The sequence below is a fragment of the Microchirus variegatus genome (genome assembly GCF_963457635.1).
Source record: "Microchirus variegatus genome assembly, chromosome: 11".
NCBI classification, from domain to species: domain Eukaryota; kingdom Metazoa; phylum Chordata; class Actinopteri; order Pleuronectiformes; family Soleidae; genus Microchirus; species Microchirus variegatus.
The window spans coordinates 25,661,965-25,676,186 of NC_139812.1; the positions used below are offsets into that span (position 1 = coordinate 25,661,965).

The following is a 14,222-nucleotide window of genomic DNA, read 5'->3' on the forward strand; positions in this document are numbered from 1 at the left end:
GTTGCGTTGACTGTTGTGAGATGAGCTTGTTTGTCGTTAACAGCGTCTAAGAATCGTATCCTCTTTTCTTTTGTTTTTATCAACTAGCTATCGCTTATATTAGGGAGTTGTAAACGTGGTGACCGTATGGGACCGTAACCCTAACCCTAACCCTCACGTCACGATTATCATGCGATTGAAAGCTCTTGCATCTAAGATGCAGTCGCCCCCTTGTGGCGTATTGTCCTATATGGTGATGCTTTTGTGGTTCTCAGACAAATCTTGTCAGTCATATATTAGCTAAATAATCGCTTAAAGGTTCATTAGTTTGCTGATCTCATTTAAGTTTAATTTTCATAGTCGTAGGATAAGCTTTTCGACGTGTACGTGAGGTAAAGACCACCAGGCGGCAGTTTTCACGTCCTTGCTGGTGTGCGAGGGCCAACGTAGTTCTCAGGAAAGTTCTCCAGATGGCCCCATTCGTGAGATGTCGCTGGTTCTTCGACGCTGGACCTCGTCGCAGAGAGAGAACTTGAACCGTGAACCCCAGTTTTTATCACGTCACGCTGCCAAGCGAATTCACAATCACCTTAGGCTGGCTTTACGCGACAACGCTCCCGGGGGAAACCGACAAAATATTTTACCACATGTGCCTTTCGTTTAGACGGCGACGGCGTTTCTGGGGCTTAAAAACGCAAAAAAAATGAACCCACCCTCCAAAGTGGAAATCTTAAAAACGCTCCGCCGTCGCGTTCCCGTCTGAAGGGTTGAAAACGCAAAAGTGCGCTCTGAGCTTGCGCACGCTTCTGGTGTTGTTGTATGACAGTTCTCCACAGTGCCACCTAGCCACCTGGCATGCATACTACATCAAATTTCACACACTTTTGCGTCCACGTGTGCATGAAGATTTCCACCCAAAGACGCTCGTCTAAACGCGAATTAACAAGTGGGAACGCGACGCCACTTTGGCGGTTTGTGTCCAGATCGTTGTCGTGTAAAGCTAGCCTTAATAACAACTTCAGTATCTTTTTTTGTGAGGAAAATGTGTGTTGAATGCCTCTGGGACGGAGTCGGCGCAGTGACATAGTAATGATGTTGCCGGCGGCCGCCTGTCTATTTTTAAAAAGTGCTTTAGTTACTCAGGTCAACGTCGAGTGTGTATTAAGCCGAAGAACTCTCCGGCCAACGTCGGTGTCGTCTACCAAACAGATGTGTTTTTGATACGTATTATCAAATGTGTGAAGCTGGGTACTGATGCAGCTTTCTCATGCTCATGTTCAGACTGCCCGTGAAAGAGCGGACGATTTGACCGATCCGCGCCGCTGAAACTCAAAACTCGCTAAAAATCTGTTCACGCGACGTTGCTGGCGAACGTCTCTCTTTACAGCCTGTTCTTTCGCGATGATATTTTGTAAAGATTTGGTCGTGTTTGAATTTTTTTTTGAAAAGTCGCAGTGCTTGACTTGCTAAGCTCTATCAACTAGCTAGCTTTTTTAATCAACTAGCTATCGCTTATATTAGGGAGTTGTAAACGTGTTGACATGCATCTAGGTGTGGGACCGTGTGAAAACTTCACGTCACGAGTATCATGCGATTGAAAGCTCTTGCATCCAAGATGCAGTCGCCCCCTTGTGGTGTTTTCAAATTGTATTCATTCAACTTGATCTTTAAATCGCAATGTGCTGCGAAATTGTACGTATCGTCCCATACCGTGATGCTTCTGTGGTTCTCAGGCAATGTGTTTGAATTTAGCATTTTTCATCAACTAATAGCGATGCTGAATTTCAGATCCCGGAAAAGTCGCAGTGCGTGACTTGCTAAGCTCTCGCTTCTGTTTTCGTGCTGCGTTATCGCCATTTCTGTTGATCTGAGCATCCGGAGCTTTCAAGGTTGTCCGATTCTTTTTCTCTGGCAGTCTGAACAAGGCCTTAGATCGCAAATATGTTGGAGGTACTCGGATGTCGTCTGTCAAATTTGAAGTTACTGATGTCGCTAACTTTGACAGGGTTTACCACAGTGCCTAATGGGGTTAATCCTCCCTGTCGGTAGCTTTCCATTGCACCCCCCAAAATATTTTACAACGTATAAGTGCAAGTGATACAAAAGTTGGTGCTATTTCCGGAAACAGTTTTTGTCTAGAGGATGACTTTGAGAATGAATGTTTATTTGTTTTCTGTTCACTGCATGCTGTTCGGATTGTGATTGAGTTGGGAGCGACTGAAATGTGTGTCCCGTTTTAGTTTGTGCGCAAAAAAAACAACTTTCAAACAGCATTTCAACCAAAACAAATTTCTAGCCTCTATGAAGAGTTCTTTCAGGTGTTGAAAGTTTGTTTTTAGCCCATCTGAGAAGTATTTTATAGATTTCTAGACGTTTTACAATTCTCTCAAATGCCTTTATTTCCCCACTGTCGCGTTCTTCTTAATCACACAGTTATATTTAAGACCCCGTTTTCCTATATAAAATTGTAATATTTTCATTATTTTCTTTCGGGTGAAATGCAATATTTATGTACAGATCCAATTTGTGTGTCACAATGTACATGAATAAAAGTTTGTCGCCTCTGCAGATGTTGTCGCTTTGCTGGGCTAATGCATCAAAAATGTAAACAAATCATAAAAAAAGAACACATTTTATATCACAGGCGATTACTGAAGTCTATGTTAAAATACACAAGGTTTACGACACATTTTGTCTTTTGACAATGTTCATGACCATAAACAATCTACAAATAGTGACACCTACTGGCCTAACTGGAAATATCTTATTATAGGTATTATTATTATTATTATTTTTTTAAAGAAAATGGTCGAAAACATGGAAATGTCCGTTTTTTCCTGCTCAAACACACCTGATTTAAATGGTCAGAACCATTGATTTCAAGCAGGTGTGTTTGGAGCAGGGAAACCCCGAAAACAATGCAGGACGGTGTGGCTCCGCCCCCCACCAGGAACGCTGCGTCACTCTCTTTAGCTCACCGTTAGCTAGCTACATCTCCTACCGGTAAGAATTATATTTATTCACAATGGCGTTGTTTTGTTATTAAAAGATCAACCGGAAGTTGGCGTTTGAGCGTTTTTTCGTTTGCGTTTGTTATTTTGTTTTGTTTAACAGCTAAGCTAACTGTTCGTGTTAGCAGAATTCTCGAATTAGCTGGTAACTCTACATGTTAGCCGAGTTAGCTTAGCCGTAGGTGCCTCTGACAGTTAAATGTCGTCTTGAAGTTGAAAAAAGTTGTTAAGTAACACCACAGGACTTCATTTAATTATTAATATGTGTTATTATTTGGTAAATACAGACACCTTTGCTGTGTGTTGTTCAAATTCTGTTTCCGTTTACAGTAAAAAGTAGTGTTAAACTCACAATTAAACAGGGCTAGGAACTATTTTTATACTCGTTTCAATTTAGTGGAAGTGCTTCAAGAATTAATTTTTTTCCCACAGCTTCTTAAATGTGAATATATTCTGGTTTACTATAATAAATCATTAAATGTGAATCATTTTTCTTTGTGGACCAAACAATTAATCCAAGAATATGCGTGATTTCCAGGTTTTGTAAACACTGAGCGACATTTTACAGACCAAACTAATCGATTGCAGCCCTACAATTAAAGTATATTAAATCATGTTAAAAACACTCATTGTTGCTCATATCTGGGACTTTTCATGGGCACTTTGTGTGTTCACTTCTACACAAATCTGTTTGCAGCTAGTGTCCAGTTTTACTCGCAGTGATTAGGTTTCTGTCTGTTTTAACATAAAATAAGTATGTTCCTGTCATTCCTAGGCAACAGTATATCTAAACACCACTATTTTGAGAGGAACAGAGTCTGAAACAAGCACCTGTGTTGAATATGTTTTAATTATTAAATTTTTTTACAAGTCAAAATATCAGAGTTTTCCGAACACTGACGCGCTGTGCAAAAATAAATAAATACTAGAGCCCAGAATACAGTTTGACCTCCACTGAAATTGGAACACCATTAGAGGTCAGGTGAGAAAATAGTCTGATTTTTTGACATTTCTTTACATATCCGTGTGTAATGTCAAACGTGAATGATCATTATCAATATCTTCTCTTCAATCACAGGTTTTCTCTCCTAGCGCTGGACAAGATTGCTGCGTCGAGACATTTTCGGTACCTCATGCGTGGCTGGATTTCTGGAGTCCTCACTGCACTGGGGTTCTTGCATCTTGAGGCCACCAGAGGGAGCTGGCAGATCAGTTACATTATATACCAGCTGTATGGGATAACTCATTTTGGACTAGTTAATTTTTTAATTCTGTTTAAATACAATAGTGGCGCCTCCTTGAGACATTTTCGACAAAGTACTATGATCTGTATTGTGATGATAGATTTTCTGTTGCTAGGTCTGGATGTTATTGAAGACTGAAGTCCGTCAGTGGAGTGGTGAGGTCACGTCTTTGTCATCGACCTGTTGTATGAGCAGATTCTGGAACTTTTCTGACAGTAAAATAAATATTTTTGATTTGTGGACAAAACAAAACCCTTGATGACATCTTCATTTTGGGGTTTGGGGGCAAAAAAGTTATTGGACCAAACATTTGATTTGATTGATTCATGGAAAATAATCAAATAAGTTTCAGGCCTAATATAAAACAAAGTATACGTCAACTTTAATTTGTACACATTCTTATAAAATAAATGTTTCTAACAGAAATCATTTGGTTCAGTTGTGGCTTTTTGGAGCCAACATTTGAAAAGTTTCCTTCACTTTCTCTTGAAAAAAGAATCCAGTGTGGTCGTACCCCCGCTTTGCGAACGAGGTCTTTTCGGCTGAGGTCCTGACTGGCCTTTGGTTCTGGATTTGCCCCGCGTGGACTGGGCCTGAGGAGATACTGAGGAGGAAGAGGAGGAGATGGAGGAAAGAGCTGAAGAGGAAAGTGAATTCTGGAGGTCCAGCGCAAAGTGATAGTCGTGGTGTTCAGGCATCTCCCACACCGACACTTCCTGGCCACAGCGTTCACAGTTTACAAAGTCTTCTCTGGCCTCACTCTGAGGAGGAGGAGGAGTTTCCGCTGGATTGATGTGTGGTTCCTCAGTTGGTTCTTCCTGCAGGTCTGGCTGAACATCAACACATTCATTTTCATCCATTTTACCGATGGCTCCACATCCATGTTCTGTCTCTGGTCTTGATGCTGAAGCCTGTAAATTTCTCTCATGACTCTTTCTCTGGAAGAACGAGGAAATGCCACGACGGGGGCTGCTTGAGCCGATTTTAGACTGCGAGGAAAGTTTGACGGAGGACGCCGAGCCGTTGGTATCCGCCTCCAACCGAGTGAACGTTTTACGGGAGGTGGAGGAACTCTCGTCGAGGATGGCGCCATCTTCATCCTCTACCATCTTTCTTTGTTTATCAGCTGCCTTTTGAAAGAAGGTCTGGATGGTGCCAGGCTCTTTGCACACCGAGTCATTCTTCTCTCCAGGTGGAGCCCGGGCAGACGTTTGAGTGGTGGCGAAAGGGCTCTGGGTTGAAGTGACATCGCTGGACAGGAAACCAGCGATCCCTTTTGCTGATGGGGCGTCGCTGAACTTGCTCACCGACAGTTGTAGCAGGGTGAGGGGTGGAGCCCTGAGGACGTGAAGGAAGAAAGGTGTCGTAAAAATCAACCCATGACTTTAAAATGTACGCGTTATAAGTGATGTGCGGTCAGATGGGGTCCTGAGATGTTTACAATCACTGAAAACATGGCTGCTATCAGGGACTCAAGAATAAAGACATTTTGTCTACACCCATCTTAAACCACTCACTTCCTGCATACATACATTTTAAGTCAACAGCTCCTGTGTGCAATTATGTAAAATTACAAATTTAGGTAGGACTTTGGTATAAGAAATTAGTGTTTTTACAAAGTAGCAAACATTTTTAAGACATAGATGGTGTGGATTTTATTTTTAAGGTTTAATTAAATGGTTAAAATCAGTTTTCCTTACGTCCCCACTGGCAGCCATATTATTCATACATAGCATACCATGTAGCCTGATGGTTTCCCGCTGTGTTGAGGCTCTTGATTATGGCAAAGCTGTCACCGGACAACTTGGCGGCTTCGTAGCGAACCAAAGCACAGCAGCGAGAGAAGCTGCTCGGCCTCTTATCCCCGAGCTGACGCACGCCGACCGTCAGGAGCTTCGCCACTCGGCCGTTCTGTGATGTGGTGAGAATCAAAAAGGGGGGGGAGGGGGAGATACGAAGGTTTAAAAAAAACCCAGTTATTACATTAACTCATATCTCATTTTACTGTAATAAAGTAAGAAGTTGGACAGTTCTCACCACTTCTTTGTCCTTGGTCAGTCGCTCTTCCAGTTCAAGAGCCAGCTGATGAAGCCAGTACTGGACCTAAACACAGGTTGTTCATCACTAAAAATTTTAATAATAAAAACAGTGTTTGTCAAACCTGGAAATGACGATGTTCTCGGTTGTCTTAAAATTATTCAATTTTAATTATTTATTTGTTATGTGGAGCAAAGAAACCAGAAAATATTCACATTTAAGAAGCTAAAACAAACTGAAATCTTGTTTGAATAATGAAAATGCTTCAAATCGATTATTTAAAATAGTTGATTCGATTAATCGTTTCAGCTCTAGTACATACCTGGTCTTTAGTAGACAGCGACGTCTTCCCAGGGAAGTTTTTACTGCAGCCGATGGACTTGGGAAGTTGTCTGGGTTTCACTGCTTCAAACTCAATCCCCCGACACAGGTCGTACAGCCACGGACTGCAAAGCAGATTCATTAGATAAAGAAAATAAGTAAATCTTCAAACGTATAGAAAGAAAACTGAAGACAAACAAAATGTGTTTGTCAGTTATTTTGAAGAGCTGGTCATTTTCATCATTTCAGTGCTTTTAAAGAATGTTGTGGTTTTGTTTTTTGTTTTTTTACCCAGTTTTGTCTCCAAAGTGCTGTCCCAGCTGAGCCTGAGAGAAGCGAGTCAGATCCCCCATGTTCTCCACTCCCAGAGCTTCTGTAATGGAGGCGCCGAGCTTTCCCCCGAGGTTACGGCTGCAGGGATGAGAGCGCAGCATCACGTCAGTTCCATTGTTTCTACTCTTTTTATTACGCAATATGTGAAAGTTGAATTACAGATCATCGGTTGTATAACTCCGATAACCAATACGGTTTCAGTGTACCACCAAAAGCAAGAATTTTGGGGAGTGAGCGGAAGAGTCATCAGATATTATACAATACTATGACTCATTGTGATTTTTTTAAAACAGCACTTAGAATAAGGTCTTTCCCAAGGTCAGGTGAACGTTTGTGCCTGATGTAGTGATATTTCCCAAAGGTGTTTGACACCCGAAATCGAATCAGATCATCCTTAAGGCCAATTTTTTAAAGGAATTTTCTTCTCGTCTTCCCAGCAGAGAATGAAATACTTTGAACTCACATCTTGCTGATGGGTAGAGAGTTGAACAGTTCCGATACCGAGTCCAGCGGCAGAACAGTTTGTCGGTCCGGTTTGTTCAGTCCACAGGCGAGTTTAGACAGTACCTTTTTTAAAAAAAAATAAACAAAGGAAATATATATGTTCCATTTTGTATCGAGCAGGAAAAATGTGTAATTAAGATTGGATTCAGCGTGAATGCTGAAACACTGTCCTAATTTAAATTTTATCGTAAAATGCTATTGTATGGAAATTGCCATAGACATTTGAATATAAACGGCTAAATTTGGTCATCACTGTCATTTATATCTTATTTGTCATCTTGCAGACAAGATCTCATATCGACTCCTGACTTCTCGTGCGATTTGGACAACTGGTAGTCCCGCCCACAACAGGCTCAGGAGGGCTTTCCCCCCTCTCACCTTATTGTGCGAAATCCCCGCCGAACAGCGGAATCCCGTGTGTTCCTCCACCGCCGCTCGCATTTCCTCCACAATGAGCGCCCCCACTGTCAGCTGCAGGTCTGCGCCGCTCTGTTCCCCCGACTGAGGCACAGGTAAGGACGTCAGCCACTGCAGGAGACCTCTGCTTCTCTGCTCCTCTGAGGACAAACACGACCGTGTTAGCATTGAATAATAGCAAATACAGACGAAATTGAACTTCTCACATTGAGATACAGCTACATAAACCCTGCAATCAACAAAGGCAATATTAGCTGATACTGACAAACAGCCGTTATCTATATTTGAGAATCACATTTTCATGATTTTTTTTTGTGTGAAAACTTTGTATTTTTCCCCAGGTCTGGAAATTGAACTCTTCATATTCCACGGTCTACCTTTATCCAGGACGGGGTCCTCTCCAGATGCTTCCACTTCGGCTGACCTTTGTGGATAACCCTGGACGTACGTCGCCTTCAGCAGGTGAGGGTCGATTCGCGCGCCGCTCATGTTTTTCAGCCGCTGCTGCACGGCAGCCGTCAGATCCATGTAGGCCTCGTCGATGCTGGCTCGCTCGATCACAGCGAATCGGGACATCACCTCAATCACCTCCACGCTCGCGTCCCTGTAACTGCACCAAGCGTGACCGGGGTTATTGTCTAAATAACAAACGTATGTACCGTTAAAAAAAAAAAAGACGTAGTACTTACTGAGTGAGGTCTGCCTTGCCGTGAGACTCGCGTACACGTGCCACCTGGAGATCTGGGCACAGTGTCTTGGCATCGTCCACCCACATGTTCCTGGTGACGCCGTGGGCCCTGGCCTCGTAGCTCACGGCTATGATCCTGGCAGAAGCAGCAAAAACATCATTTTAAGATAACTCGTATGATGTAAGTTAAGTCTGGTTTTCCTTGGGTCCAGCAGCCATTTTTCGTGTCTCAGGCTCCAAAGATGGCGGCTACTCATTTAAATAATAATAATAATAGTAGTAATAATAAGAGCTGGTCCATAAAATGTAGAAAAATATTGATTGGTGTTTGCCAAACCAGGAAATGACGACGATGTTCTCAGATGGTCTAGTTTTGTCCACAAAGCAATGATTTGATTCGGTTTGAGTGATTTATTTGTCAAATGGAGAAACAACGACCACGTCAAACACAACACAAAGACGGGCGACGACATTTCGTTTTTTTCCTGCTCGGATTGTGACGTCAAGCTTTCTATGAGAACTGACTGTGGGTTATTTTTTTTTACAATAGGGGCCAGTTATTTAAAGGTCACATAGAGTGGTCCTGTTGCACATATATGTTAGTTATGGAGGTCTACTTACATACATTAAGTTGTGTTTATGGTCAAAAACCTCCTAGTTGCTGTAAACGAGCCGATAGAAATCCTATTTTTTGACGGTGTTTCCAAGCCGCGAGACTTGAGACTCAAATCTCTCAACCCGGAAGTGACATATTCAGCACACCCGCTCTCAGAAGCGCAACTCCCCCCTCTGGAAAGGTGGATGCACTGCTACTCATTATCAAAAATAGCTTCGTCACGACTCCCCGCCGCAGTCCCTTTTATGACTTTGACCCGGAGTCAGACCCAGAGTCAGAAGACACTGTCGCTCGTGAAACACCTCCACAACGGACGTTATTCTTCTTCTGCGGTTCAATGTACGCACCCGGATGTGCCCGGACTAGTGCCCGGAGCAGGAGGATCGGCTGTTCAGGAGAACCGTTTACCGTTTACGTAACTATAGCGGGATTTTCAGAGATCTCGCTGAGCCCGAGATTACAATAAAACACAGCGTACTCAGCAGTGGCTGAACTGTTTGTTTTGAAACTTCAGGGCTTCATAAACAAGGTAATGACGCAGATACACACTAAAAAAACAGCGTTAATTGGAACTTCCGGTCTAGTTCCGCTTTAATGGAAATGCAAAATGTGCCACTAAAAGAAAGCCGGCGGGTCCCTTTAGCCCGGGGCCCTCAATGTACCGAGAAACGCCCCTGCGGACCCTGTAGTTCCTCTTTTCTGAGGGGGGTTATTCTCTGACAAATGTGTACTGACGTGTACTTTATTGCCGTTTGTTTTGTATTACTTTGGCATCCTGTGAGATTTTAGAGACTCTCCCTCCTCCTCTTCTTCTTCTCCATCGACAGTTAAGACTTTTAACTACTTCAACATGTTAAAAAAATAAATACATCTCACCCGCCTCCCTTCCACGTCTTGTACTGAGCCACCACACAGGCGGTGTTCCTCAAAGCCGGGTTCAGCCGCTGCTCCACCTGCACGTAGAAACAGTCCATGTCCACTAACGCCACCACTCTCTCCTTCCCATAATCCATCACGGCACGCACACGCCACGCAAGCCCTCCGTGTGTCCGTCAGTGAACAGTTTACGGTAAAACAACAACAACAACAACAACAACCCGCTGCCGTTGTTCGCTGAAGCCGAATTGAACCTGGCGCCGAAGCTCCCCGAATGATCTGTCGCTTTGTGTTTTACGTAATCACACGGCGCTGGCGGAAGTACGTCATTAACCGTCGACGCGCATGAAGTCGGCCATGTTGGTAAGGTCATACAAACACCGCCCTATCTGCCCAAGTAGGATCATGGATGTATTTTAAATATGCTAATTAGCCCATGCAAGGTAGTGTAACTCCCATAATGTGGAGGACCAAAAATGACAAAATAATATGTTTAAATACATAAATGTTTAAATACATACATAAATTCAATACATTTTAATTTATGAAATTAAAAGGGCTATTTCTGTATTTTCACACATATTTATATGTCTATTTATTTATACATTTATTTGTATATATTTTTGTATATATACAGTGTCACCGTAGTAGAGCTGCAGCTAACGATTATATTCACGAATCAATTAATTTTCTCAATGAATCGAGTAATCGTTTGTCCCATCATTTAGTAATCGATTCCTCGAGTAATTGTTTCAGCCCTACACTGTCGTCATGTATAGCTCACTGCATTTTCTATGTGTGATTAATTAACCCACCCAACGTGCATAACAATAATACAAATGAACAGTTAACTTGTTGAGTTTCTGCTCTGTGAGTGCTTGTTTATGTATTCATGTTCTGTACACACGTGTTTCTAAATTATTATTGGCAGGCTGTGCTTGTCTGCCCTCCACTGGACAGAATGTTTAATAACAGTAACATGATGGTAGCTCATACTTATACTTATTGTTTTTGTTTGTCTACTCATTGAATTATTTAAATATCAATTATCTTAATTTCATGGTTACTTATTCTAATTTAATAGATCGTTTGATCACACTATGTTGTAAAATAGAAGTTGAATAGTATGTGTTATGTTAAATGGCAGCAACCATTTAACTAATGCATTATTTCTTATTCAAACCAATACATACAGCAGTACAGAAATGTTTATTGGTTAATTATTATTTGAGTGTTTTCTCAACTAATCACGGGCTACGTGCGACGGTTACTTAATCTGAAAACTTACTGAACGCAAAAGCCTCACCGAGGAGGAAGGACTAATAAAAGGACGCATTTGCATCAACAGAGAAAATGGGAAGTGAGAAATGATTCGTCTTTAAGTGAGAATCACATTTTCCGTTGTTCAGTCGGCTTCCTCGGCAACATGTCTGTTCATCTCACACTTCTCCTCATCCTCGCAGGTGAGTCACGCTAAAATTCTTTCTCAACAAGTAGATGATCTCTGCAACTGAATGTGCACAGAGTTGCAAGCATTGTTTATGTGTTCCATGAACACAGAGTGTAGACCACCACTCCGATATAACTCGGGGTGTCCGGGCGGTCTTAAAAAGTATTACAAGTTGATAAATCAATTTTGAAAAGTCTTAATCACAATTTCATAAGGTATTACATTTTGTCCATAGACTTTGACTGCAAAAAGTATGCATGAATGTGTTTATTTTACTCCCGGCGTTTGTTAGAAACAACGAAGCGCAGGTGTGCTCGGGCCGCGCACATACACGTGATGTTATGCATCTTGCAACAGCAAACTATAAATAAATAATAACCGAAATCGCACAAAATGAACTCCAAAATCGTGAATACTTGAGTGTTACTTGTTGTTTATTTTAATAAACCTTGCCTTTGGTTTAATTTATTCTTTCAAGCTTTGTTCCGTTGCAGCTTATGAGTTCCTTTTGTATGGTTGTGCTTGGTTGATTTAATTGCAAATTAACTTCAGGATTCCTGCATATACCCTGTAACTGTCTGCAGTGCATCACTCAGTTGCCATGAACGTCTTATAAAACGCCGCGTTTGTTCTCGTTGCAGGAATTTACAGCATCCGTACAGTGTCAGTGAAAGCTGGAGGTTCTGTCACCATCCGGTGTAAGTATGATTTGGACTACAGCAACCATGTGAAATACTTGTGTGAAGGTTACACTTGGAGTTCCTGCACTGAAGTAGTCAAAACAAACAGACCAGATACGTCAGGAAAGTTTTCAATCTTTGATGACAAAAACGAAGAAATCTTCACTGTAACTATCAACGATGTGACCGTTCAAAACACTGATTACTGGTGTGCTGTGGAGATTAAAGACAGGATGGACAAAAAAGGGTATTTTCATCTGGAGGTCACTAAAGGTAAGAGTCTGTAAATTATCTTTTAACACATTTTAACATCTGCTAAAAATGTGTTTTTAATAAAAAAATGATAAAAAAAATAAATCATTTTGGGTTTACTTCAACAACAAACACAAACTAATTATTACATTTTAGACACTGCAAGAACTATAATTGCTTATTTAAGGTCCAAAAATGCTGGAAAACTCAATGAATTCACAATAAAAAGCCCAGACCTCAATATGGCACACAAAATACAGTGTGAATCTATTAGGATGCTGCAGGCCTCGACTGTGTGCATCGCACCAGCTATAGAGATGTACTTCATACACCCCCCAACTTCCTAAAACGTGAAATAACCCTTTAACCATTGTTCTGTTTTGATCGATGGTCACACCACCCACATCTACTACTGGTTATGGAGAAACAGCAGAGCCCAGGTCAGATGTTTTCACAAATGCCACAACCATGCATGCATCACCTCCACCACCCTCATCTACCACTGGTTATGGAGAAACAGCAGAGCCCAGGTCAGATGTTTTTTACCTTTTACAAGTTTGATAAGCACCAATGCTACGTTCACACGGGTTTACATACTACTCATACAATGACACGAATACCAGACACAAATGCTCAAAAATGCTCGTTGTGACTGCAGCATTAGACTTGCATGAAAAATTCAGTTAACTGATCAAAACTCAACTTAACTCAAAGCATTGTTCAACAATAAATACATTTCTTGTTACTCATTTGCTCTGTTGTCTGCTGCAGTTCATCAGTTTTCCTGAAGAGCCTCGTCATCCCTCTGAGTCTGTTCATGGTTGTCATGGTGACCTTGCTCATATGGTTGCACAGTAAGTCTCTCTCTTTGTATTTCAACGGTTGCACTATTGACGCTGAATACTGAGCGCCAGTAACGGATGTTTTCTCTGTTTAACTTTTAGGGACAAGCAATTTGCAGTCGTCAACCATGACAACGGTAAGATATGCTCATCCATTTCACATTATATTCGGTATATTGTATATTTTTATACGCCGTTCAGACAAAGGAAAAAACCAACAAAATAAGATTTAAATCCACATAAAGGCCAAAACATTAAAACCAGAAATAGATCTCCTTTTATCGGGTTGATGTCGACAAACACACAAATGCCCAAGGCAGTTTCTCCATCCCTGAATCTCTCAACTGTCTTTTAGACTCTTTCATATTTTAGGTTTCTTTGCAGTGAGTAATTGTTGTGGAACAACCAATAGAAAGCGCCCTCTTGCACTTTGAACTGCTGAAGTCTCTCATGATGGGCTAGATTTTTGGTGTGTGCCAGTTTTATTTGGAGGTTGGAATTTTCAAGCGCCAATTCAAGAGTTTCAACTAGAACGCTGCCTCAATTTCTCAGTTGGAAAGTCGGAGCGACCTCACAAACATAGGATTCTGACATGGCTGCCTCTTTATTGTAAACTGTTTAAATTTTATCCATGGACACGTTGCTTCCCTGTTTGTGTCGAGCATTGTTACCAAATGGTATTGCAAGTAATGGCTTCAGTGTTCCCCCCCTCCCAGATGTCTCATCTGGATTGGGGTCAGGTGATGTGAGATGTGATGATTTAAAAAAGCTGTGAACAGAAACTAGATGAAGTGTTCACTCTCTGACAGTTAGCATTCATATTTTTTAAACTGATAAGCAATTTCTGAGAAGGTGTGGAGACATTTAGGGGAAGTAAAAAAAAAAAACAAGAAGTCATTACTACATCAAATGCGAGAATACAGAACGTCTATAATGCATCTTATTATACTGTGCTGTTGCTGTGGTTTCATA

The 14,222-nt window shown here is 41.5% G+C and overlaps 1 protein-coding gene across 1 annotated transcript; it reads right to left on the minus strand.

Moving 5' to 3' along the window:
- Positions 1-4,710: 4,710 nt before the first annotated feature.
- On the minus strand, positions 4,711-10,163 carry polh (polymerase (DNA directed), eta; the record flags this gene model as incomplete). The annotated part of the gene is made up of 10 exons (XM_083897462.1): positions 4,711-5,572; positions 5,973-6,145; positions 6,272-6,337; positions 6,594-6,717; positions 6,884-7,003; positions 7,389-7,492; positions 7,808-7,986; positions 8,224-8,456; positions 8,536-8,670; positions 10,027-10,163. 10 exons carry the CDS (start codon positions 10,161-10,163, stop codon positions 4,711-4,713), a joined length of 2,133 nt encoding a protein of 710 aa, XP_083753588.1.
- Between the last annotated feature and the right edge of the window lie 4,059 nt (positions 10,164-14,222).